The following is a 26,207-nucleotide window of genomic DNA, read 5'->3' on the forward strand; positions in this document are numbered from 1 at the left end:
GAAATGGCAATAGTAACTCTTGCACCATGGTTCGGTTTATTCTAATTTTGCTTTGCCTTGGATATTCACAGGCTCAGATTTTGGATGCTACTACTAGTCATCCAAATTTAGAGGAACGACTACTGAGCCTTCTTCTGAGATTGCAACAGGAGCAATTCATCGACACTCTATTAATTTATGGAGAAGATTGCGCTTTTAGTTCCTTGTCCAGGAGACTGCAGGTCCCCACAGTGTTGGTTTCTTCGGGCAGCACCGCCTTTGAATGGAACTACAGTAGCCTAACTCTTATTCTATGCTGTGAGTTTCAGGCCGAGAGGGAGGAGAACTACCGAACTCTGATGAAGCTGCAAATGAACAGGCGATTGATCCTTTTGAAAGGAAATATAACACCGAACTCCGTATGCGAATTCTATTCCCAGAAGGATCAACATAATATAGCCATGGTGAACAGCAACTTCCATCAGTTTGGGATTGTATACGCCTGTCGGCTATTTCAAGAACGAAACTATGAAAAAGTGTATCTATACGAGGGTAATCCCATATATGTGAACCAGTTTCGAAACATGCAAGGTGCATCGATCAGATCAATCACATACAACCTGATTCCTGGATCTATGCCTTATCGGGATCCCAAAACTGGCAAATTGAAGTATATTGGATATGTGGCCAATTTATTGAATAATTTTGTTGAGAAAGTTAATGCCACCTTGGAAATGCAGGAGAAATTGAAAGAAGACGGAAAGAAAATATCTTTCTACAATATTACGAAATGGGCCTCGGAAAATCTGGTGGACATTGGCATGAGCTACGCCGCCTACTTCGCAATGAACAACTTCGACACGGTCTCCTATCCGTACGTGATGAGTTCAAACTGCTTCATGGTACCTCTCCCGGACAGGATGCCCTATAGTGAGATATACATGGGGATTGTGGATCCACCGGTCCTGATAATGTTCCTTGCCACATTTTGTATTTTCTCAGTGATGCTGATCTACATCAAGGACAGGTCCTGGCGTAGTCTGAGTCTTGTTAATGTCCTGTTGAACGATATCTGTTTGAGGGCATTTTTGGCTCAGCCTTTTCCTTTTCCTCGCCAATCCAACAGAAAACTGAAACTGATTTTCATGCTGGTCTGCTTTTCCAGCGTAATCTCCACCACAATGTATTTGGCTTACCTGCAGTCCTTCATGTGGGGCCCTCCATTTGATCCAAAGCTATCTTCCTTCGCCGGTCTGGAGAATTCCAGGTTCAAGCTGGCCATTCGAGGGTACGACATAGAGTTGCTGCGAGCGTTGAACGTGAGCATGGAGCATGTGGTGGTCTTCGATGACCCCAGCCAACTGGAGGAATTGCGAGACTCCTTCGATGACAGCTATATGTACCCGATGACCGCCTTGAGCTGGGTTGCCGTCAAGGAGCAGCAGAAACTCTTCACATTCCCACTGTTTTATTATTCAGAAGAAGTTTGCCTAAATCCTATCGGTTTCGTTAGTTTCCCCATAAGACGACACCTGCCGTATCGCGATATCTTTGAGAAACACATTCGGCAACAAAATGAGTTCGGTTTATCGAAGTACTGGATCGATGAGAGCTTTTCGGATATGGTGAGACTAAAACTTAGAACCATGGAAGATATCATTCCACCCCAAGTGAATGATTACATCGAAGTAGAAGATCTCTCCTGGGTGTTCGGCATGTACTTCACTGGACTGGGCATCAGTTGCTGTTGCTTTGGACTGGAGCTACTGGGATTTCCCAGTTGGATGCAGCGGTTAAGACTAACCAACTGGTTTGGGGTGAGAAATTAAATCGTTTATCGTAAGAGATTTTTGTTAATTTGGAAATCGCAATGTTTGCAACATAATTAAATAAAAAGATTCGCTAGCATGGCTAAACTCACTCTGCTCAACCTTCGCCAAAAGCCATAAAGCAAACAAAGAAATGTTGAATTGGGATTAGCCACCTCCGCACAATAAATGATAGCGGATATGGAGGAGCTGCGGTCATTGTTGTCGTTGTTATTCAAATGTATCCGAATAATCACATCGGAGGTTGCGAACATTGAGACAATGCTCAATTTTGGATTTTCGATTTTGGATGTTGATCTATACGCGATATTGATTTTGATGTGGTTTTAAGAGACAATCGCACCTATCTGTGTATTCATATCTATATCTGCGATGCGATTGTGAAAACCCCCGCGGATGGAAATGTGCATTCCACCAGGTATGATGAGTCGTCGACCCAATGAACTGGTCAAATATTTGATGACATCTCACATAATTGGCTCTTACATAAATACGACCATAAACAGACCACAATGCGGGTGTCTCAGCAGGAACCGGGGATTATGCAAAACCCCAACTGGCATATGGCTACCGCCATAAAACCGCCTTAGTTTGTGCCCATTTGGATGGATATTTGTGCATATTCCATCCGAATCATAATTGAGCTCGTCACTTTGGCGCCACTTTTGACGCGTGCTGATTGGACCTAGGGCACTGGAATTGAAATTGGATTCGGATTTGGCGCTGGCGATGGGGATGGCGCATTGGGTAACTGGTTAACCCCCAAAAACGTATGATAATGTGGCATCATTACGCTTCCCAGGCTGATCAATTTGTCATGGGAAGTCGCGGACTTGCTCCAGCTCTGATCCGACCTAATCCTATCAAATCCGATCGTATCCGATCCGATCAGATCCGACCTGTGCTCATCCTATGGCACTGACGCAACCTCAACGCAATCATCGGAATTACCCAACCTTTTGACATTTGCAAGGCTTTCGAAGCGAAGCGAAACGAAAGTAGCAAACAGACCATAATCCGTAAAATCTGTGGCAGACATTTTTCAATTGCAATCCCAGTCCCAGTCCCAATCCCAATTCTGTTATTATCCGCCGTTGACTGCCCATTTCCATTGATGGATGGTGATCGTTAGTCGACCATTTCTTGGCTGCCTGTGTGATCTTCAGGGTCATTTAGATTTAATAGATTTCTGCGGCCCGAGTCATTATGGCTGCCACCTTAACCGCAGTCGACTCACATGTGGAACAATGTCTGTTAGTGGTTTAATAGTTTTTAACCCTTTTTTTGTTGTTGTACGCGCTTTAATGAGACCTCGTTGGGGGCTTCAGCCGCACTCATTATTGAATAGAGTAATTTTAAAAAATTATTTATCGAGCACTTCTGCTATTTACACAGAAACATATTTGCGGACTCTTGAAGGGGCGCTTCGTATTTCAATCCGGTTGCGGCTCATAACACTTAAGAGCCAACTAATTCGACCTCAGGCCATTAAGCATTTCACAAATGTGCTGAAAATGCATAATTTTCGGTGGCGCTAATAAAAGAGTATTTCAAATTTAAGAGGTGTTAATTTTTTCGACCAAAGAAACTAATCTGTTTCAATGCCGGACTCGCTGCATTTTTACAAACTCGTATTTTAAGGTCGCACACGAAATGAAATTCGAAAATCTCGTCGGGCTCAGCGTGGTAAGTATGTATATGCATATATCTGGCTCTTTTTGCTCCATCTTTCTTTAGTTTTCAGTGACTAAAACAAAGGCCCCATCCCACTGAGCAACAGAGTAACTTATTTCCTTCCTAGTTTTTGTCGCTCAAAGCCATTAGGGAGTTTTAGCGAAGATTGGCAAAACAGTTGCCACCTTTCAGCGGCTCAACGGTTGCTTCCCACAACTCCAAGCCGAATCTCCAATTACCATGGCTGTGGAGCACTTTGAACTTTAATTTGGCTGCTGGGTCGCCGATCTGTGGCGCCCGGTGGCGCCTCCCGCAGCGTCACCAATGCGTATACGTAACGTATTAATTATGCGGCCCAAGAGCTCACTTAAAACCAGAAAAAACAGCAAAACAGCAACTGGCACTTGGGAGTCGTACGTTAATTAGCCAAATTAATCACAGACCCCCAACGAAATGGGGCCAATCTTGTTGGCATCAATTCGGAGCATTACAAAATGAAAGTTGCGACGAGAACCAATCTCAATTAGAATTCAAATGAGATTTAAACAAGCCACCAGAGACCCATTCCACTTGGCAACATGTGGTTGCATGCTACGGCTCCGACTCCGGCCAAGAGGCGTAGCAACAAGTTTTTAATGGGATACCCATTTGTTGCCCCTTAACAACAAATGAACATGCCATTTGTGCATTAAGTGCCGGCCAAGGTGTCAAGTGCGACAGTCAGTCGGTCAGTCCCTTTCGTTTTCAACGGTACTCGAGGGCAGGAAGTTTTGTGATTTAAATTTCCGCTTTTTTTCGCAGCTGATGTGACAACTATGTGGCTTGGCATGCTTGTTGGTTATAAATTATAATTATTAGTTATAGACTCACACATAAAATTGGGTACAACTTGAATGGCAGACACTCCTCCCGATAAGTTAGTATATCATTAAAAATGGCAATTACGTGCATAGTTACTGTCTATTACGAAGAACTTGTCGGCTTAGATACTTTTATTTAGGATAAAAGCTCCAAGTGCTACATAAGAATTTATATAAATATGTATTTCAATTTCAAAATCTCAAAACATTTGCAATACATTTATTCTGCGTATATTTAAAACCAGAAATAACGACGGAAATGTGCCAAATTGAAGTAGACTGTTATATAACACCTTTTGGTAAGGAGGTTTAAATCTTTGCTAAATGTAAGTTACATCTACTAAAAGTAAAAACACGTAAAATCTTGTTTAACAATAAAATCTCATAACGAAATCTCATTTGAACTAAAAACATTTAAATTTTATAGAAATACGTTTAAATATGATGCTTAAAAACCTTGTTAAAAATACATTTATAAAGAATAAAATAAGTTTTCGACCCACTGTGAGCAAAATGTGCAATCACATTGTTGTACATTTATATACAGCACCTGGGCGCCTACTATAGGTATACACAAATAATAATAGTTAATAGCATATAATTTTCTATTTATAAACGAGAACCAGGAGTTATTAAGGACAGTTGACCCACTGTAGCAGTGCTGCTAAGCGGCGACTTAACAGCTGTTGCTGAATAGTACCCCAAAATGCACTAACGCTTGAAGCAACAGCGTATAGAAAACATGCCCGAGTAAGTTTTCGTTGTTTTTTATTGTTGTTGTGTTTCATTTGTTGTTGCGGCAGTCGCGCTTAGAATTAATATTGCCATTTAGTCTAGTTTAAGCCACTCCACACAGCGGCGGTGCGCGGCGCTCAACGGAAAGCGGGCAGAAACTGGAATTGCGGGCGAACCGAGAAGCCACGAATCATACTTACAAAGTGTCTGGATTTTTCGCCAGCGAATCGGAGTTAAATGATCATCGAGTAGTGAATTAATTCGGACAGCGGACGCACACGATCCGATCCGCAAAGCCACTTTCGAGTGGAGTGACAGCTAGTGCTACCTCAGAATCCCAGATACCACCAGTCCCAGTCAGAAGATATTTTAAGTCAACATGCTGCCTCGGTTCCGTTCCTTCTACGGCAAACTGATCATCTTCATCCTAGTCGCCCTCTGCTTCATCCTCTACAGCAAGGTGCAGCAGAATGGCTCAGCAGAGGAGCCACCTGTGGCGCCACCCATCCGAGTGGCCGCTCTGCGAGGTCACGGACGCGAGCGGTACGAGGCGTATAGCGACAGTGAGAACGAGATAGCCCGACCTGTCACCCAGTCGCCCTACGAACAAATCATCCAACTGGATCTGCAGAAACAGAAGGCGGGACTCGGCGAACAGGGCGTGGCAGTGCATCTTTCTGGTGCCGCCAAAGAGCGGGGCGACGAAATCTACAAGAAGATCGCCCTCAACGAGGAGCTAAGCGAGCAGTTGTCCTACAACCGGAGTGTCGGTGACCACCGGAATCCGCTGTGCGCCAAGCAGCGCTTCGATGCTGGGTCCCTGCCCACCGCCAGTGTGGTCATCATCTTCTTCAACGAACCCTACTCCGTGCTGCTGCGGACCGTGCACAGCACGCTGAGCACCTGCAACGAGAAGGCCCTCAAGGAGATCATCCTGGTGGATGATGGCAGCGACAACGTGGAACTGGGCGCCAAGCTGGACTACTATGTGCGCACGCGAATTCCCGCGGGGAAGGTCACCATTCTGCGCCTCAAGAACCGGTGAGTTGAAGCTACAAGGTGGCTGACCTATAGAAGTCGAACTGCCGTTACTCTACTTATGAACAAATGTATCTGGAATATCTGTATGCGCCACAAACTACAGAAAAAGCTGTTCGGTTTTTCCCAATGGGGAATGAAAAGAATACGTGTGCTATTACCGCAAGATAGTAAGAATTGAAAATGAATTTCAGGGAAATTCCGTTTCTATAGGTGTTAAATATTGACTTGATTAGTGACGAAGTTAGTAGTTATACTTGCCCATTCACTTTCAATACGACCTTTGGCATATACTAGGTGTTAAAAGCATGCTTTCGTGTTTTTTGAGATACGATTCGAAGCATTTATCTCACTAGTTTAGCTATGAATAGAAACCTGCATATTAAAAACAGAAATCAAGTATATACAAGTTTCTCAATTATTGTTCATAGGTGCAACAGTGCACAACAGGTGAAAATTTGACACCTAGATGATTTCCATTATGGCCTATAGGCTAGGAAACGTTCAGTTCAGTAATTTGGCTAATCGAAACGCTGACGACTTGAACTCATTTGAATAACTTGTTTGCCCTGTCAGACGCGCATGGAGCATCTTCTTTTTGGCCAGAACCGACAAACGCTCAAAAAACCAAAAACTAAAAGCCGAAAAAAATGAAGAGAAGAGAAAACCAGTTCGTCAAGTTACGATTATGTGTGTTGGGCTTGACTTTTTGTAACTCCCAGACGCGGTTTCTGCGTCCATTACACTCGCCAACCGGTGAGCTTTGCAGACTTTCGGATGACTTCATGCGGTGGATGCCATGTAGGTTGGTGTTAATCGTGCTTGGCAGACGATCGAAGGTTTTCGAATGACCCAATAAATTTGTTTTGTTTTGCCCTTCACATAGCTAAAGAAAGTTTTCGCCCGTCTCTTTGCAGATTGGGTTTGATTCGTGCCCGATTGGCCGGAGCGCGGATCGCCACAGGGGATGTGCTCATCTTCCTGGACGCCCATTGCGAGGGTAACATTGGCTGGTGCGAGCCACTCCTGCAGCGCATCAAGGAGTCACGCACTAGCGTGCTGGTGCCCATTATCGATGTCATCGACGCCAACGACTTCCAGTACAGCACCAATGGCTACAAGTCCTTCCAGGTCGGCGGTTTCCAGTGGAACGGCCACTTTGACTGGATCAATCTGCCGGAGCGGGAGAAGCAGCGCCAGCGACGCGAGTGCAAGCACGAGCGGGAGATCTGTCCAGCATACAGTCCCACTATGGCTGGTGGGCTGTTCGCCATAGATCGACGCTACTTCTGGGAAGTGGGCAGCTACGACGAACAGATGGACGGTTGGGGTGGTGAGAACCTGGAGATGTCCTTCCGCATCTGGCAGTGCGGCGGCACCATTGAGACTATTCCCTGCTCCCGCGTGGGGCACATCTTCCGCGACTTCCATCCTTACAAGTAAGCCAAAGGAACTAGTATTATACATATAATTTATGGTCAAGTTGACCTTCCGTTGGGAATATAGTAATAAGTATTGTCATCTCTTTTGCTGTATTATAATGAGCTCATTTAAATTCTTTCAAGATTCCCCAACGATCGCGATACGCACGGTATTAATACTGCCCGCATGGCCCTGGTGTGGATGGATGAGTACATAAACATATTCTTCCTCAACCGGCCGGACCTGAAGTTCCACGCGGACATTGGCGATGTCACCCACCGAGTAATGCTGCGCAAGAAGCTCCGCTGCAAGAGCTTCGAGTGGTACCTGAAGAACATCTATCCGGAAAAGTTTGTGCCCACCAAGGACGTGCAGGGCTGGGGCAAGGTGCACGCCCTGAATTCCAACATATGCCTGGATGATTTGCTGCAGAACAACGAAAAGCCCTACAACGCCGGCTTGTATCCATGCGGCAAGGTGTTGCAGAAGTCGCAGCTGTTCTCCTTCACCAACACAAATGTTCTGCGCAACGAGCTGAGCTGTGCAACCGTGCAGCACAGCGAGTCCCCACCGTACCGGGTGGTGATGGTGCCCTGCATGGAGAACGATGAGTTTAACGAGCAGTGGCGATACGAGCACCAGCACATCATTCACAGCAACACGGGCATGTGTCTGGATCACCAGGGACTCAAGAGCATGGACGACGCCCAGGTGGCGCCTTGCAATCCCCACAGCGAATCCCAACGATGGACCATTGAACACTGAGGAGATGAGGTGTAGCGGGGGAATGGGATGGGGACCAAAGCAACTGAGAGATACTGACTAACGCCGACTGAACGGAACTCGAATTCAAATTAGAACAACCCTTTTGTAAATACATAAATCGAATCCTAGAAGTATATATTTTCTATACACAAATCGTGTATAATAAGAAGAGACGGGGTAGCTAGTGCAAATCAAATCCAATGGAATCAAATCAAAAGAGGAAACAAGCAAATCAAACGCAAACGAGTCATTTGGAAAGCTAATAACAATTAACTGTGTGTTGTGTACTTTGTGTGTATAAATATATAAATAGAGCAAGCTGTAAGAATAGAGTGTCGAACCATCCTATGTAAATGATATAGTCGCCATGTGATCGTGTAAGGATGTAAGGCAGGGTGTGGAACGATTGCATTCCATGGCCAGGGATTCAACAAGGAGCTCTCCTGCGTGAGAGCATCCAGCAATAACCAACTATGTAAACTGTAAACTAAAAGTGTTGTAAGCATTTATCTACTAACATAACCATTTTGCCATTTGTTTTCATGAATAAAAACGTCCGACTGGAGGATGTACATCTTCAAACGAAGCATTAGTAGCCTCACTTGGGTCGAAGGTGCTGGGCCAACGAAATGTAACCAGTTAGTAGCAGTCAAGGCCGAGCTCGGCGTTATTATCGCAGTTGCTGCTTGTTGACCCAGCAGCTACAGGTCCGAATTTAGCCCCCAGCTGTGAAATTAAAGCCAACTCCATTGAAAAATGTCCATTGCATGTTTGTATATTAATATTTATAGATATAAGTACATATTTCATATTCTCTTTTATTTTGTTTTGCTTTGTTGAAGTTGTTCAAATTTGCTGATTACGCGTGTGTTTTTTGTTTTTTGCTGTTTGTTGTTTGTTTCTCTGGCGTGTTTGCATTAAAATACTTAAATTGGAGTAAATCAATTGTAAATTACTAGAATTATCTTTACGGTTTCCGCTGCTGACACCTATATAGTCTGCACTCTAGTCTGTTCTGAATTGTGAATCTGCTCTGCATTCGCAACTACAAGTGAGGAGTGAACTAAACTGGCCTATCCGTACTTACAAACAGAACCGAACGAACAGAACCAAATTCATCAACAATGGCTTGGCTTCGCGCGCGTCTGTTTGTGTACTGCGAGTATGATAAAGCAGATCTTGCATATGGTTTAGTTTATTCATTAACTCGTGACTGAACTCTTGGATAGTTTATTTAACGGCAGATGGAGTCGAGCTATAATTGTGGTGGTGTAATAACATTTATTCGTTGACCGTGCTAAAAGCTCTAAGAGTGCGCAAACTTACGAGTAAACTCTTCCGAAGGCTGCCTTCCGATCCTATATCCCATAGCCCATATAATATGTGTGTGCCTAACATTCCGTTACGCTAGAGAGGCTAGATGCTATATGCTAGATGCTCTAGGCTAGATGCTATATGCAATGGCAAACTATTGCATTTGCGGGGCTGATTGCATGAGAGCTGCACTAGATTGCACAAAAATATGATTAATTCTTTAATAACGTCAAGGTACGATTCAATTTGTCGGCGTTCCAATCGCGATCTCTACGGCTACTTAATTTCATTTTAATTTCATTGCATTGCACACTGCCTACAACTATGGATTCTCGATCTATTTTACAAATAAACTGACTGGGCTGCTATGCGAAACTTTCGTTTTCAATCGGGGACTCGATTATGTTACTCAATCAACCTCTAATTGAACCACTAGTTATTTGCGCTAGTTAAATGCGTTAATTTGATGGTGATTTTGCCGTTCATAATGCCACACTCACTATGTACATTCATGTGATTAAATTAGTTCTGAATTGTAATAATGCTCAAACGATTTGAATTTGGATTGCGGCGTCTACAAAATGCACACACATACTCAAACAAATGCCCCTGGTTGGGATTTATTATTCGGGATTCCCCCAGGGAGCACTCAATATTTAAATTAGTTCTGCCTCATTTAGGTTTATCATTGGTAAATATGCAATTTATATTTATATTCATGAATATCCATGCAGTTGTAAGTATATATCATAGTTGTATCTTGACCTTGGATTTTAAATTTTGGACGTATTTTCAAGTATATTTTGGTAGTTGCTTTTCGCTTTTACGCAAGTAGAAAAACAGTTCGAAAATATATACCTAATATATATATAAGTGGTGTATATTTATGCTTGTATACACTGGATGAATGGTTGTAGATCTTCCAGTTGGGCTTGACCTTTGACACGTCCCCAACCGTTTTCTGTTGGATTTCAGTTTCAGTTTCGTTTTTGGGTTTTTTCTAAGTGTAAATCGCTCTTATTGTGTTTTAAATTGCAATTTATCTCAGACTCAGTTTTGGAGTGCTTTGGATGTTGGTTGGTTGGATGGATGGATGGATACGTTTACGGTTTTACGTACAAACGTTCTTTAGCCGGTGCCAGATATAATCATTGACTTTCGCATCTCATTTCGGCACATTCTCGATCATCTTTGTGTACGATTATTAAAGTATCTTAACATAAAATCGAATATTTAATGCAATTATTGCTTTTTTTCTTTCATTTTTGGACTTTACACCAACTTTTGGCTCGGTGCTAAGTAAATGGTACTTAAAACGCCTCACAAACATAGTCACACAACCTTCAACATTGATAAATACAACTTAAAGATCCTAACACTTATATTGCACTTTCCGGACGGGGTGGTAAAATTAAAGAAATCATAAGTAATGAGCTACGTATACGGTAAAATAAATTTTATTTATATATATGCATATATAAAGGGAAATTATAAATACATCACATCAAAATAATACAATTTACACATTAACTGCGACGGTGCGAAGCGAATCGGGGAGCAAGTTCCAAGACACGACAATCTTGGGAGGCTTCAATTGCTTAGACGCAGCTCTATAGAATATGTTGCTTTCATTATTACTAACATCGTATTGTATTGGTAATTGTATATAAATGCGCTAAAAAGAAAATGAGCTCAGGAAAGGAAACATGGAGACGAAATTATTGCAAGGTCTTAATTATAAATATATACAAATGATTTATATATTGAATATAGTCAATAACAAGTAAACATATAAGCTCATCGTTAACCAAGTCACATTGATATCAAAAACAATTTAACTAAACTAAAGGCAAAGAACCATTACAAAATATATCAAGTAAAGCGCTTCATTCAAAAATCGAAAAGCAATAAACGACAATTAACTACACGAACACAAAACAATGGAATCAAAAGTGATTGTTTCACACATACATTTATCGAAGGGTCGCTAAATTTTACGATCTCGCTCAAGTGTTCGAAATATTGCAACTACGCAATTGCCTACCCGGCTTAGTTTAGATTAGTATCGATTCGTTTCATTTAGTTTAGTTTAGCTAGATTAATAATTAGTTCTGCTGTAGACACCGCCTTAAACTACTTAGAGAAGCGTGTGGATAAGTGTACGGCATTTCATTTGCGGCATGGGGTGAGAATAGGTAAGTAAGCTAGAATATGATTGGCATGAGGAGTATGCTCCGCATTGTTCGTTGCTTGTCGAGTCGCATTTCCCTCGTCCACCTCGTTCTCGACATTGTCATCCTGGGTGGCGGCTTTAGAAGGCCGTCGAGCGTCGATTGGCATAGCATTTCTTGCCATGACTGTTCGCATCTGCAGCGCCGCTGGTTGCACGCAATCTGTGGCAGGTCGCCGGCTGGCTGCTGGCAGCGCTGGTGGCTACCGTCGATTGCCTGCAATTAGTCCAGCGCTGCAGCTGATGCGAACACTTTGGGTACAATCATTTACGCGCCGAAAGGTTTAGCGAATCGCCGCGGCTCTTGGAGCGTGTCATCGAACCAGTCATCGAGGTACTCATCTCTGTGGCGAATTATATATATATATCGGTTAATTAACGCTATGCATATCCAATGCCATCCCACTCACCTTTGCTGATGCTGTTGCTCTTCTCGGCGGCCTTGTAGGCTCGCATCGCCTTGCCACGCTTGTCCAGCATCAGTTTATCGGAGCGCACAAACATGCCGTGCTTGGGCTTGCACTGGAAATACTGAACGCCCTTCACGCTGCCGTCGTTTTTGCCCGTCGGTGTGTCCAATTCCACGCCAATCCAAGCACCGGGTTGGAATTCCGTGGTCCCCACAAAGCGGATGACGCCGCTGGTGTTATAGGGTCGGATTAACACTGACTCGCCCACCACAATCCACTCCGGCAGAACCACTTCCACATCCTTACTTTCCTCTGAAAAATATTAGTTAAATCATTAAAGTAAAGCGACGGAGACAATAAATAGCAATAGATATTCACCATCAACTTCTGTGCTGCTGGCCATAATGCTAGAGTCCATGTATGCGGCAAGACCCTCCATTTTGGCCACCGATGCCCGGTGATTGATGCGTGGTGCCTGGCTTGTGCTGTTGTTGTTGTTATTTATGCTGTTGCCATTGGTCGGGGGCTGGGTGTTGGACTTCTTGCGCCGCACCACCTTTCCAGCGGGCAACTCTTCCCGGACGATGCCATCGCCTTCGAGCAAATCCTCGGAACTGTGGCTTAACTCGTCGGAGGATCTGTTGCCGTTCTGATTGTCTGTGGCAAACTCCGTTCGTGATTCAGGTTGCGGTATAGCTTCTTCCAGCTCCGTTTGGCCTGCAGGTTGATTCGGCTCCTTTACCAAGTCCTCGTTGTTGTTGTTATTCTTTGGCAGTTGCGCGCATTCATCATCGTCGCTTTGTGCGTTTTCCCTGGACTCCAGCAGCTCCAACGGATGCGTGAATGCCTCCTGCAGCTTCTTAGCCTGCGGCTCTGGTTGCTCTTGTATTTTAGCTTTGGGCATGTCCTTGAGGAAGGGGTTAACTCGTGCCTGCCGGTTCGGTGGCGAGTTCGAGTTGACTCGATCGAAATCTAAGGAATACAATTATTAAAATGTTATGGTAAAACTAGATTCGGTAATATCCCACCTGGAGTCTCATCAATGCTCATGGAACGCATTGAAGCAATATCCTCGTTGCTCAGGTTGTTGCAGGAGACAGCCTGAGAACCATAGCCACTGCTGGTGGATGAACTCATGCTCAGCGTCGCCAAGCCTGTGAGATGCTTCATGTTAGTGTTGGCACTGGACGTGTAACTCAAGTAGCTCTGGTTCGAATGGCTGCTGACGTCCATGAATGAGTCCATGGTCTTGGAAGCCGTGAGGCGGGATCGCGTGGCCATGCTTTTGTTTTGTTGCCGCTCCTGCTCGTACTCGGCAGCGTATTCCGAGTCGCTGTAGCTGTCCTCAGGCTCTTCGTCGAGAGATCTGTGTCCGCCCAGTGGCTCCTCGTGCAACGTGGTCATGCGCATACCCAGCAGCTTACTAGTAGCTGGCGAAGCTGTGGAGATATCAGAATGCTATGGTCAATAGATTCATTCCATATACAACTCTAGGCTAAGAGCTAGACAAACCACATACGTTTCGTTGGCGCAATTCTCAAAGTGTTCAAGTTCAAATTGAGATTCAAAAATGTTGGACGCGCTGCATTCCACATTTTGGGGGGCAGGGAAGACAATGATTATGAGTTATGTTAAGTTACAATGCAATTTACAGGCTTCAATGAGTGATCAAACTGGCGAGGGATGCGACTAACTCGCAGCCCCAGCAACACACTATAGTAACATCAAAGGAAAATCAAACAAAGGTCTAGATTCTAGGGATAATAATCTCTACAAATACGCGGCTCGTGCTAAGATCTCGTGCTGTGTGCTTTGCTGCTGTGTGATTTGTGCACCGGATTGCGTGGGTGGCTGGAATGGAGTGGATTGAATGTCCTGGAGATGAATGTACAACTGAACTTCGTCGTGATGACTTTTTTAGATGAGAGTCTTGGGTATGATGTAAAGACAGAGTTACCAGCAAACAGAACTAACACAAAACTACATATAAACACTTCTAAGTTGGGCACAAACCAATCCCTTTCATCTGGGGTCATGGGTTCATGAAAGATACATGTCTGCAGATGAGTGGGTGTATAGATGAGGGGTTGTGAGACAGACAAAATGAAACTCAACTAACAATCAATGCATAGCAATCAAGAATGCACCTTCGGATTTGATTTGGGCATAAGTTTGGCCTTTACCTGACAGCAGAGATATTGAGCCTGTTGGCCGTGGAATTTCATATAGATAACGTTATGTTGAAAACACAGAAAAGAGTTGGACAGTGTGAGAAACCATATAGTAAGTACGATAAGCTATGTGGGCTTGGTTCGGTATGGTTATGTTTTCATGGATGCATGTCAATTTATATGATAAGCAATGGAATGTGGAACAGTCGTGTGCATTAAGACGAAGAATCGCTCGAGTCCTCAGATCGAGTTAATGCGGTTACTCTTGCTAATTGCTTGGTTGCTGCAGGTGTTGCATCGAAGCAAAGCAAACAATTGGGTTTTAAAAGTTTAACTAAGCAATGCGACAGTTCACAGAGTTGGAATCTTTTGCCATTGGGGGAGTTGCTCTTGAGCACGAAGAAAGCATAAGTAAACAAACAGTTCGACAAGGATTTATCTTGTTGCCATTAGGATTATGTCAATTTATCTGCACTAAGTACAACTACAAGTAACAAATTGCGTAATGCACAAAGTAATCTACAAATTTTTTGGATTCTGTAAGAGAACCAAAACTTGAAACAAAGATAAATCCCTTGCTCATGAGCTTGGCTTCAACTAGGTTGTGTATAATTTCACCTGCGCATAAGCATATGCAAAATTACTTAGTAAAATATATAGTGTGTTTAAAAACTCGGTTATATGGATTATAGTTTTAGAATTTTTGCTCAAATATTAATGGTGAGTATATAGAAGAAAAATGTTGGGCTTGCGAACTCGCGTAGACCAACGAAATACCCACCGATGCCAAAGGCTTTTCCGGGAGAATCATCGCTGCTTCCTTTGCCTCCAAAGCTGTGGCGACTTCGGATGACTCCGCCTGCTCCTGCTGGACTGTGGCCTGCTGTTTGAAATTTGAGAATTAAATACAATCGATAATAATCATACAAAAGAAAGCTCACCTGGAGTAAACTTGTTGCCCAAAGCGCTGTTATTGAGATCGGCAAAGGACTCGGATCGTCCCACATTCAGCAGCGACTCCATCGATGCATCGAAGCGCATAATCTGCGTAAGTTTATTTATGAGTTGCTTGCATCATAAATGTGATATGCGTACGTTTTTTAAGGAACAAATGTTATTCAACAGGATGAAATAAAAATGATTGGATTAAACAAAAAAAACAAAAAAATAAATAAACACAAACATAACAGTTCCAAACGTTACAGAAATGGCTAACTGAAGGGCGCACACAAAACGATTTATAAGATAGTTAGAAGTTAGTAGTAGAATAGCCAAGAGGGAACTTAAGAAAACTCCAACTACTAAAGCTCTTTGTACAGTGCTCGGCACAGGACACAAGGAAACACAGTACGGAATACAGAAAACAGAAAAGAGGATACTAGTTACTTACACTCCCGGTATTGGTGGTGTCTTTGACCGCCTATGTGCGCAGTGAGAAGCGTTTTGGGGCAACACACACACGTACACAGCATAAACATAAAGACAGGATAATACCAATACACACACACACACACATAGGGGGAAATTCAAAATTGCAGGAAGTGCGCGCCGAATTTTGGATTTGGTTAATTTTGTCGTTTTTATCGGTGGTTAAACACAAAATTTGTTGGGGGTTAGTTTGGTGAAAGCGCATAGAAAAAGTGTGAAAAGAGAAAGAATTTGCGTTTAGTCAGACGTTTTTGGTTAATTTTGCTCGAGTGTGTTAGGTGATTAAGTGGAAGCACATAATTCAGCGGCGGCGGCGGCAGCGACGAATAGTAGAAGCGGCGCAGCAGCAGCAGCAGCTCGATGGAATGAGCAGTATGGGTTTTCCAAGTAGCCCACATCCTTACCTGTGAGAAGTTCGGCACGCTGACGGTCTTGCGCATGCTGAGCGGCTGACCATGTGCCGTTTCCAGCTCCTTGACCGCCACATTCTGCCGCAGTCGATCCAGTGTCAGTATGCTCTCCACCGCCGAAACACCGCGCGTGTATTTCTCTACGGGATAAGAAAGTCAAGAAGATTCTAACCTCAATTATAGAAGCACTCTTACCTATGTAGGTTTCGCCATCACTTGCGGAGCAATCATCCCCGCTGGCAGCCAACTGCGCAAGGGACTCGCGGTCCTCCAACTCCTCGGAAGCCTTTGGAATGTTAGAGACCACCTCATAGGTGACGCCGCTCTGCCAGATGGCGTTCTCTCCCCGCACAAGTCGAAATTTCTTTAGGCGGTCGGTTAGCGTCTGTCCCTTCTTGATGTTAATGCTCAGTCGCTTGCGGAGCACGAGATCCATGGGCGCTGGGTGCGAGAGGCGAACCGTGGTGCGCAGAATAAGATAGACCCGCTCGTTGGCCTCAGTGACACGGTTCAGAGCCTGACTGTCGTGCATCGAAGAGTCCCAGCTGGCCACACAGCACACATCCTTATCCAGGTGCTGCAGGATTTGCAGCGTGTAGAACTTGTGTCCGTGCTCCTTGGACAGAATGGAATTGATGCCGGCGACGGAGAGCTCATCGTTGGTGTTCTGCGCCGACAGATCGTCGCCGTTAAGGTTGAGGAAGAGGACGGGCACATGGGGCTCCATTCCGGACGGTGGCTCCCATGAGGCAGGTGCTCCAGGAATGCCCGAGCCAGGAGCTGGCACCAACACCGCATTGCGCTCCTCTGTCAACGAGACCCACTGATGAACCAAGCTTAGCTCTCTCTCCCGCTCCTGCTCGTTCTTCTCCTCCTTCTTTATTAGCATTTGGATTTGCTGGTCAAGGTATTGACGTCTTCGTCCCAGTGCTTCGCTCCACTTCTCGCGCAGCACGGTGAGATCTTCCTCCTGATAAGAATCCAGTGGTCGCTGCAGGCGAGATCGCACTGTCACACTGCCAATGGCAACGTTCACAATCGACTGGCAGATAATGGGCAAGGTGCCAGAGTTCTGCACCGGCTTCACCCGTACATTCACACGCCGCTGCTGACCCTGACGCAACTGGTAAATGCCACCGGTCAAGACCTCGTTGCGATTGGTCACCTCCACTGTCGAATATTCGCCGTTGTCATTAAGCTCGTGGATCTCCACCCAAAGCTCGATCTTCCGCGACAGCTCCGCCCAGCGATCGACCAGGGAACGGGCCTTGGCTTGCTGCTGCTCCACTTCCCAGCCTTTTGTCTTTGAGAAGCCGGCACTGCGATGGCCCCACACCTCGATGGACAGAGCTCCTTCTATGCAGTGCTCCAAAAACTCTTCGTTTATGGTAACCGTGAAGTCCTGAGTGTGTTCGAACTTAAACACCATGTTCTGGTCGTGCGCCGTTGATTCAGCATTGATAACCGGAACAACCATCTCTTGGTGACCCCAAAAAGTGTACTGGCAAAAGACAAAGTTGGAGAGCGATAATGGCAGTCCACTGGCGCACTTGATCGTCACACGGCAGGTAATCTGATTGGATGAGGGATCCACAGGGTCATCGTACTCGTCCCGTGAATCGCCAGACGATTCTGAGACGGACTCGCACATGCGGTCTTGTGGCATCTGGCCGGCAATCCGCTCGATCTCCACCTGAAGACGACCCGCTACCTCGCCTTGCTGGCTGATGATAGGCGTGTGGTAGTCCAGCTTGACGTCATGAAACAGAACCTCCAGGAATATATTGGCCACGCCAATGAGATTGTGGTTCTCTTGCGACTCGTAAAACGGATCCTGTGGCTTGGCATTATCCTCGTCCTGCGGAAATCCGAGGTTAGTTAACATTGACTGTGAGATCCAAAACAATACTAGCTACATCATAGTTTAAACGTGTGTGGTGTTCATGTTTTGGGGTGGTGGGGGTGTGGTGTCTTAATTACCTTGTCATCGAACTCGTCGTCTGAGAATGGCTCTATAAGGGGCTGTAGTCAGGGGTTAATTGAATGCGTGTGTGAATCGATACAATTATAAATGGTTAGTACACAGCACAATGGCAACAAGTAGATGAAAAATAATCAAATCGATGCCAACATACCAGTCCGTTTAGAACGCGCTCCTTGTGCTCCTGGTACATCTCGCGCATGTCTATCAGCTTGTTTTCCAGCTTTTCCATTGTCCAGATCTGGCTACCGGAGTTTGTGCGCTTCACCAGAATAGCGGGTTCGCTGACAAATGCCCCACGCCTTCTGTTGGGACTCAGATTGGCTGGCGGAATCTGCAGAGTGACTGAAAACTTGGTCTTCTTTTCCATCTCCTCTGCCAAAAAGTTGGCCTCCTGGACCAGAGAGTTCGCACGCATAATATCCGTTTTTAGCTGACCCAAACTGCGACGAAACATCTCATCTCGTTCCTAAAAGTTTGAAAATGTATATCACGTAAAATCAAGTGCTTAGCGATCTCAGCTTACCTGCGCCCACTTTTCCACCCGCATCTGCGAAGTGGGAGTATTTGGGGTAATCTTGCCCATCCGCAATGGATCGTAGGGAGCGTAGGGAGCATATGGTGTACTGGGCGACAGAATATTGCGCAGCTGCTGGAACTGACGCTCGTACTCCTGGCGTTGTTTTTCAAGCGCCACCTGCTTATCTTCCTCGTGCTGACGTTCCAGCCGAGCAATGGCCGTCTGGATAGGGTCGTTGCTCAGTTCGTTCTGCATAATCTCATCGCGTGCGAAATTGTAATCAATCAGTTGCGCCGGCGTCTGGGGCTCCGAGGCGCACATACTAGTGTTATTACTCTTCGGTGAGTTGACACGGAAAAAGTGGTGGTTGCCCCACAGGATACGGTCGCCGTTCTGGAGTGGTGTCTTTTCCACAGCAGCAGATCCGTTGACAAAGCAGCGCGCTCCCTGCACTGGCTCCATGTACAGTCCACTATCCTCGATAGTGATCACACAGTGTTCGGGCTGGATTCCGAGACCGGAAAGTTGTATATCCGGCTGCTGGCCACTGATACTGCGTCCGCCAATCAGTGTGCGATCCTAAGAGTGGAATGTTTCAAATTATTAATCTATCTGAGTGTATGAGTTTTCCGTTGAGTCTTACCTTCAGATAGTAGACCAGCAACTCGTTGAGGGACGGATCGGCATTTAAATTGACCAAGTAGTACTTGTTCTTCTCCACCTTGATGCCACTGGCCTGTACACTAATGCCCATTTTCTCTAGAGCCTGCTGCCGTTCGTTCTGAATGCGTTCTGTCTTAACCAGCTTCTCCTCCCAAGTCTGCGAAATCTGCTTCATCAGGTTCTCGCTCTCCGCCAGCTTATCCTGCACATCGCCCACCGGTGAACCAGTGGCATGTTTCAGCATACTTCTGAGGGTCTCCACCTCGTGTCGCAGCTCACGAATGATGCGGGCATTGGGATCTTCGTTGACAACAGCATGGTTAACAATGCGCTTGGCTCGATCTGCATAACGTAGCGTGGAAAGCGTCTCCTCGTAGTTATCTGCCGACGGCGAGATTGTCGCTACCATTACAGTCCTGGAGTTGCCACCCAAGTTGTCCTTTAGCAGCCAGGTAAGAACGGAATCGCGGTAGGGAACGAATTTGTCGTTACCGCTCTTCTTGCCATTGGATTGATCGGCCAGCTTGGAGATGACCAGGCCAAGTGTGGTCAGAGATCTGGAATAATCACAAGATTAGATTAGAACATTCAACAGATTGGTTCTTATCAGGAATACAGATCACCGCAATATTACTCACTTGTTGATGTTGGAGCCTTCCTTGAGACGATCGCCAACAGCTCCCGTTTTCACAGCCCGCTCGGAGCCTGCCAAATCCACCAGGGACATGCGGGACACCTTTTCGCCGCTCACGCCCGTCGCCTGATCCGTGAGTATCTGCGTGAGGACCACCGAGAAGACGGCGTGGGAGCGCGACGACTCGGCGTTCATATTGGTGGCGGCCACCGTTCGGGACTTGTTGCCCTCGGTCATCAGGTTGTCGATATCCTGATAGGATGTCACAGCCAGCTGCGACAGTCCGTCCACATACGGGCCCATTACATTATGCTCGCGTACCTTAAGCGACTGTTTGTTCGGCTTGGGATCGAGCAGATCGTGGACCTTCTCGTTGTAAATCTCCATGTAGGACACCTCCACCTTGTACATAAGCTCTGGTGTGGATTTGTTTGCTATGGCCGAGAAGAGCTGGTCGCACAGACGTGGAATGATGCCCTTGCTCTCCTGGGAGCCCATCATCGTGTAGGACTTGCCAGAACCTACAAAATTGCAATAAAAGATTAATGAAGTACGCACCGATGGTGAGTCACACATGATGGATCTTACCTGTCTGGCCGTAAGCGAATATGCACGCATTATAGCCCTGGAATGCATTATCCAGAATTCCACGTCCCACGCAATCGAACACAGTCTCCTGGGACGCAAAGTTCACGTCCTCGGGGTTCGATGAGTAAAAGCAGTGATCGAATGCAAATGTCTTTGGTTGTTTTCTGCATTAAACGAAGGTTGAAAGGCATTTAGCAATCAGTTTGGCATTACAAAGGCTTTGCAATATGGCTATAAGCCACTGTATAATTTAATTGGTTGTGTAACATAAAGCCGACTAAATAATGCAGTGAAACGCACTTCAATATGTGGAGTTTTAAAGCCCCTTACCTTTCGATTTTTTCCAGTGTTGGCGGATTCTGCAGAATAGTCTGCTGTTTTTCCATTTCCACAATACATTTCGTATCCAGTTCGATTTCTGTAAGCAAACGAAATCTGTTTTAGACCTCTGTTCCGGAATATATTTATATGTTATGTGTGAAATTGAGATAATTTCGCCTTTATTCCGCGCTTGGGGTGATAACGAGTTCAAAGTGGCAAAAACAATTTAATTTTATACACTTGCTATACCCTGCACATATAACACAGTAGCCAGTGTGTTGGGTTTTTCGTACATAAGTGCGAAAATGGATTCGTAGAGAGCGAGGGGCGATAAATGTGCATGTTGGGTATAAAATGCCAATGCCAGTATAATCTCAGTGGAGGGAAGCTTTCAAATAAATTGTAAACAAACGTAAGAAGGCAGAAACCTAAGTTGCCCAACCTGGCCGTGTAATAAATAATTTAGCAGCAATCAAACAATGAACGATTAGATAGTTCTCAATACCGATTTTGGCTGCCCTTGCTTATATCAATCAGCGTTTTGTAATCAGCGATATATAAAGTTCCTTCTTCCGACCAGTTTATATACAGTATTAATAGATAGCATATAACTTCTTTGGCTACATTCATAAATTTACTTATATATCATGTTTTTATCAACGGTGTGCATTCCTTAAATGCAGCATTAAGTACGCGCAAACGAGGTGACCTTATCGGGTTGATTATTCCATTCATCCTGGCTGGTTTGTGAAAAAGAGTGCCAGCTAATAAATCGTGGAAATATTTCAGTTCCGATGCCTCCTCGTGTCCTTCGCATACTTCATTCACTGCGAACAAAACGGAACGGATCCAAATGGCAGAGAACGGCGAAATGGCAAAGGCATACTATATATCCATATCTATATCTACATATATCTATATAGCACACAAAACATGACGAGCTGGGGAAAACAGCGACGTCAAAGCCAAACCCAGACGGGCAGACACATTTGGGCCCACACACACACACACAAGTCAGGATGGAATGGTTGGGGTATAGCTATAGGTACGAGTATATATACATATATATATCCTGGTGTGCTGCCTGGCCTTTGGAACTTCCGTTCCGGTTTATGTTACACAGCCGAGAACGTGACATGACATGGAAATGAAAGCCGCAAAGGACTTAGGAGAACAGACCTGACCCTACCGGCTGGCCACGGGCTACATGTAGCCCATGTCTTGGGCAGAGTCTCGAGTCTCGAATGTGACGAAGGCGTGCCATAAATTATTTGATGGTCTCATTTGTAGTTCTGGTCAGTTGATTTGATGGCGAGTTCGTATAACCTCAAACGGTTTTCACTTCGCTATTGTCCAGCGCTGAAATTAACATACATACACTTCGCATACACTGGCAGCCACATAGTGAAAACAGGTTAAGCTTTTTGGTAAGAAAATAAAGAGCTGTGACTTCATTTCGAGCTTGTTTCGCCTGACTTTTCAGCTGCCTTTGGCGTGTCTTTGCGTTTGAAATTGCCTTTTCTGTTTTCATTTTACGCTCTGCTGGCCAGCTCAACTCCGAGAGGTCACCAGTTACCAGTTACGGACATGGCCCAAATACGCTATTGACTAATGCCAGTCACTCCAAGTGTGTAACACGGTGGGTATCACAAAAGGAACAACTTTATCAGCGGTGATAACAGTTTTGCGCTGCTTATCGCAGACTTTCTGGTGACTACGACTACTCCTCTCCTCAGTCAGCAAAACGGCAACGGATCAAGTTGCTCCACAAACAAGCCAAAAACATGACTACGTACACAACTTCGATACACGGTCAAACTTCTAAAAATACACGCAGTTACTAAGTCCATGCGTACGCCTAACTTGGCCGGAAAGAATTACAGAAGTGACACATCATGATGGATAACCAGAAGTGGTGGTTTGTTTGCCAATAAACAAGTGTATACAAGTGCTACGGCCACAATTAATTATTTTCACATGTAGCTAGCACTAGCGGTGTACAAAATTTGACGAACTTACAAATTCCTTATAGGGTTATGTATATTTAAATCTAAACTAGAAATCTATGATCGCTTAAAGAGTTGTTTGTGTTTAATATGTAAGCACTTGAACTGAATGCACATACACATCGACCACCTCTAAGGCTAGAGTGCATTTGCAATTATCCTAATACCATCCATTAGCTTCGCTCTTAAATCAAGTTTGTCATAACTTTGTATAAAAACTACAAAATAGCAACAAATAAGTGCAATAATCGTTTATAGAATCACGTAAATATAAACAAATAGGCAGTCATCGGAGGACATTGTCATCCAATTTATTATGCGGAATCGAAGCGGATTGTGACCCATATAATTTGAATACTTTCTAAGCCTCAATGCAGTTTGATTATGTACATATATATGAAACTTTATGCCAACTTATATTGTACGTAGGGTGCACAGATATTCAATAAATGTAACTTATTCAGTGCCTTATGTAAATATAAACAAATGTGCAATCACAGTTTGCCATTCAGTCAATACAGCGGGGATCCAAGTGGACCTTGCCCCACGCACAGCCACACAAACAACTACAAACACACATGCGTCCACATCCATACATCCATAGGTATGTTTGGCATATGGCATATGTGTCGTAGAACCCCTTTTCCGCTGCCATCCTGCGTTTCCGCCACCGCCGCCACGAGTGTGAGTCATGGACGAGCCAAGTGAATGATCAGTGTTGACATTGGAAACGCTGACGGCGCTGTTGCCTGTTTTTTTATTTTGTTATTTTGCACTTGCAACACTTCGTGGCTGGCAGTGGGAAACGCGAAATTAGCTGGAAACGAAAATCGTTTGTCAGACGACCAGACCAGGGACACCATCTCACACCATCACATACCATCACAATCCATCCCGTAGGTAGTCGCTGCATTTGGTGTACCTCTTAAGCCCTGCGAAAAATCCGCTGGCGCAGCAGTGGAAAAACGAAAACCGAATCCGAAACCGTATTTCAAAGGAAGCGAGGAAGCCCATGTAAATTTCGTTAGCCTAAAAAAACAGTCGCTTGCCTGGTTGTTTGCATTATTGATTGCAGGCAACTGCAGTGCTTTGCCATTGGCCATTGTTGGGAAACAATGTGGAAAAGTGGGGGGGAAAATGGAAAGTGCGGGCCACTCAAGGCAACTCCTCATGAACTACATTATCAACTCCTAGAAAATAAATTGAGTGTCTGGCCTCTGATGTTATAAATCTCTAGAAACTGCTATACTTTATTATACTTCAAAAAATAAATAATAACTAATAATGCAAAGAATGTGATAAAGCGAATATTTAGACGATAAATCATAAATACATTTAGGTAATGGCACATTTTTGCGCAATTAAGAATACACAAATAATGTTTATCTATAGCTCATTGTTATTATGTAAATTCTGCCCTTTAGAACATGATACATGATATATTCTGAAACGTTTATATTTTAAAACCCCTAGGTATGCGAATAATTCTCCCAGTGCAGGGGATTATGTGGGACATGTATGTAAATCGGCACTTACCTCGGCGATTGAAGGGTCGCACCCTTACGGCGACTTTGATCTTATCACTCGCCATCGCGGATGCGGATGTGGATGTGGATGCGGATGCAGCGGTGTTGTTTTCAAATCTCTATTTAAGTGGAGCAGAGTGGAGATGCGGGTGGGCGGGGCTCCCTACGCGGGGGCTGCAGCGGGGGGCGTGGCTAGCACCTTCTCCTCGGGCTGCGTTGCGTTTGACTTTTTATGACCGTTAGTTGTTAGTTGTTAGCTGTAGTTGTCGTAGTTGCCGTCCTCGCGGGAGTTGTGTGCACGCAATCTGGAAGGCAGGTGGAAGTCGTAAGCTGACTCACAAATATGTGGCTTTTGTGGAGCGCCAAAAAATAAATTATATATATTGTGTGAGTTCAATTAGCGCCACGCACACAGGCGCACGTCTAACAGTAAGCGGGTGGGGCGGAGGGTGGGTTTCCATTTCATTCTCGCCGTTTGTCATTCACTTTGTTTTGCTTTTGCTTTTTTGCTTTGTTGTTACTACACACATACACACACACACACACACGCACGGATACGTTTTATTGTCATGTGCTGGAATTCCGTTATTTACGCGAGACACACTCAAATATTTACTGGAAATTAGCTAATTAAGAATGTGATTCGAGTGTCCTGTCCGTTTTTTCAGGGCTGTGCAAATACATGTGAATATATACATACAAACTTGATATTCTTTTCGCACTTTCTCACACAACTACAACCACACACACACACATAGATCAGCAGGTATGCACTCTGCACAGGTAGCTCTCTTTAACCCACAAAAGCCCCGCGAAATGCAAAGACTCCTCGAGCTCCACGAAAAGTTGGCGAAAAGTAACGCCAGGCTCCACCGCCCGCGCAAAAAAGTCTCAAGCGCAGTGTGCGACTTCTTTGAAGAATCGATTTTTATGGCTCTTTTTCCTTCGGGGGGAGCAACACAAATGGGGGCCTTTTTTGGCTGCGCACTCGCGTGGTTTTTATTTGTGTTATGCTTAGCGTTTGAACGCACCTTTAGCTCCTTCGTTTTCGCACTTGGTTTCACTTCAATTTTGCTTTTCTGTATTGCGTTTTCATTTTTCGCGTTTTCGTTTTCCTCAGCAATTTTTACTTGTGGTGCGAATCATCGATTGCTTTTGCGACTATCGATGAGTGTGACCGTGCGCAGGGTACCCAAAAAATAACTTGATTTTCATTACTAAAAATACCAAAAAATATACATTTAACGCTAGGTTGGGTGGGTGTACTCGCTAATTCCTAGAGATTCTATTTTCAGGGTGCCCATACTATCCACTAAGGAAATGCTTTGAAATAAAAAATCGTTATTTTAAAATTTTACTTTGGATATATTAAAATAATGTTTACCTTCATATTTGTAGAAAATATCTTTGTTAAAATTCTAGATTAAAGATTACATTTACAATTACTTTAAAAGTACTGTCAAAATAGAATATTAAAAATTATATAATATTAATATTAAAATATAAGGAATATTCATATATTACTAATTTATTTAATTCACTTTTAATTGTAATAAAACTAGTATTAGTTGAGCATGGTTAATAAAAACTAAACTAAAGATTATTGTCAAGATCTTACAATTATTTTAATTATCGCAGAGCAAATTCTTTGAATTTTCATATTCCCCAGAAAATTTCATTAAAGTTTTTCTAACCAACCTATC

At 44.3% G+C, this 26,207-nt stretch overlaps 3 protein-coding genes across 9 annotated transcripts; 2 read left to right on the forward strand and 1 right to left on the reverse strand.

The window, feature by feature from the left end:
* The first annotated feature begins 26 nt into the window (after positions 1-26).
* LOC122614805 lies at positions 27-1,808 on the forward strand. Its single transcript, XM_043789461.1, has one exon. The coding sequence runs from the start codon at positions 27-29 to the stop codon at positions 1,806-1,808; it is 1,782 nt and encodes a 593-aa protein (XP_043645396.1).
* A 3,234-nt stretch (positions 1,809-5,042) lies between these two features.
* LOC122614924 (polypeptide N-acetylgalactosaminyltransferase 1) lies at positions 5,043-8,888 on the forward strand. Its single transcript, XM_043789680.1, has 4 exons — positions 5,043-5,092; positions 5,175-6,118; positions 7,033-7,554; positions 7,681-8,888. The coding sequence occupies exons 2-4, from the start codon at positions 5,457-5,459 to the stop codon at positions 8,300-8,302; spliced, it is 1,806 nt and encodes a 601-aa protein (XP_043645615.1). The 5' UTR covers positions 5,043-5,092; positions 5,175-5,456; the 3' UTR covers positions 8,303-8,888.
* Positions 8,889-9,065: 177 nt separating this feature from the next.
* LOC122614923 (kinesin-like protein KIF13B) lies at positions 9,066-25,664 on the reverse strand. 7 transcript variants are annotated; one of them, XM_043789674.1, is made up of 18 exons: positions 25,536-25,664; positions 24,515-24,809; positions 20,982-21,069; positions 20,652-20,815; positions 20,068-20,584; positions 19,410-19,986; positions 18,773-19,345; positions 18,401-18,715; positions 18,246-18,287; positions 16,461-18,123; positions 16,260-16,405; positions 15,818-15,847; positions 15,369-15,471; positions 15,209-15,307; positions 13,285-13,695; positions 12,635-13,228; positions 12,257-12,568; positions 9,066-12,190 (listed from the first exon to the last, which is right to left on the reverse strand). In XM_043789674.1, exons 2-18 carry the CDS (start codon positions 24,567-24,569, stop codon positions 12,111-12,113), a joined length of 5,769 nt encoding a protein of 1,922 aa, XP_043645609.1. In that variant the 5' UTR covers positions 24,570-24,809; positions 25,536-25,664; the 3' UTR covers positions 9,066-12,110. The 7 variants fall into 7 exon arrangements, with proteins under 7 accessions (XP_043645609.1, XP_043645608.1, XP_043645614.1 ...); XM_043789673.1 differs by having other exon boundaries at positions 15,209-15,310; XM_043789679.1 differs by lacking the exon at positions 18,246-18,287.
* Positions 25,665-26,207: the final 543 nt, after the last annotated feature.

Source organism: Drosophila teissieri, chromosome 2R, assembly GCF_016746235.2.
Source record: "Drosophila teissieri strain GT53w chromosome 2R, Prin_Dtei_1.1, whole genome shotgun sequence".
Classification (NCBI taxonomy): Eukaryota; Metazoa; Arthropoda; class Insecta; order Diptera; family Drosophilidae; genus Drosophila; species Drosophila teissieri.

Coding starts and splice junctions, on each gene's coding strand:
- LOC122614805 (XM_043789461.1), top strand. CDS start 27: ATGGTTCGGTTTATTCTAATTTTGCTTTGCCTTGGATATTCACAGGCT.
- LOC122614924 (XM_043789680.1), top strand. CDS start 5,457: ATGCTGCCTCGGTTCCGTTCCTTCTACGGCAAACTGATCATCTTCATC. Junction 6,119..7,032: donor ATTCTGCGCCTCAAGAACCG/GTGAGTTGAAGC, acceptor GTCTCTTTGCAG/ATTGGGTTTGATTCGTGCCC. Junction 7,555..7,680: donor CGCGACTTCCATCCTTACAA/GTAAGCCAAAGG, acceptor AATTCTTTCAAG/ATTCCCCAACGATCGCGATA.
- LOC122614923 (XM_043789673.1), bottom strand. CDS start 24,569: ATGGCGAGTGATAAGATCAAAGTCGCCGTAAGGGTGCGACCCTTCAAT. Junction 19,987..20,067: donor GAAGGCTCCAACATCAACAA/GTGAGTAATATT, acceptor TGATTATTCCAG/ATCTCTGACCACACTTGGCC. Junction 12,191..12,256: donor GAGCAACAGCATCAGCAAAG/GTGAGTGGGATG, acceptor AATTCGCCACAG/AGATGAGTACCTCGATGACT.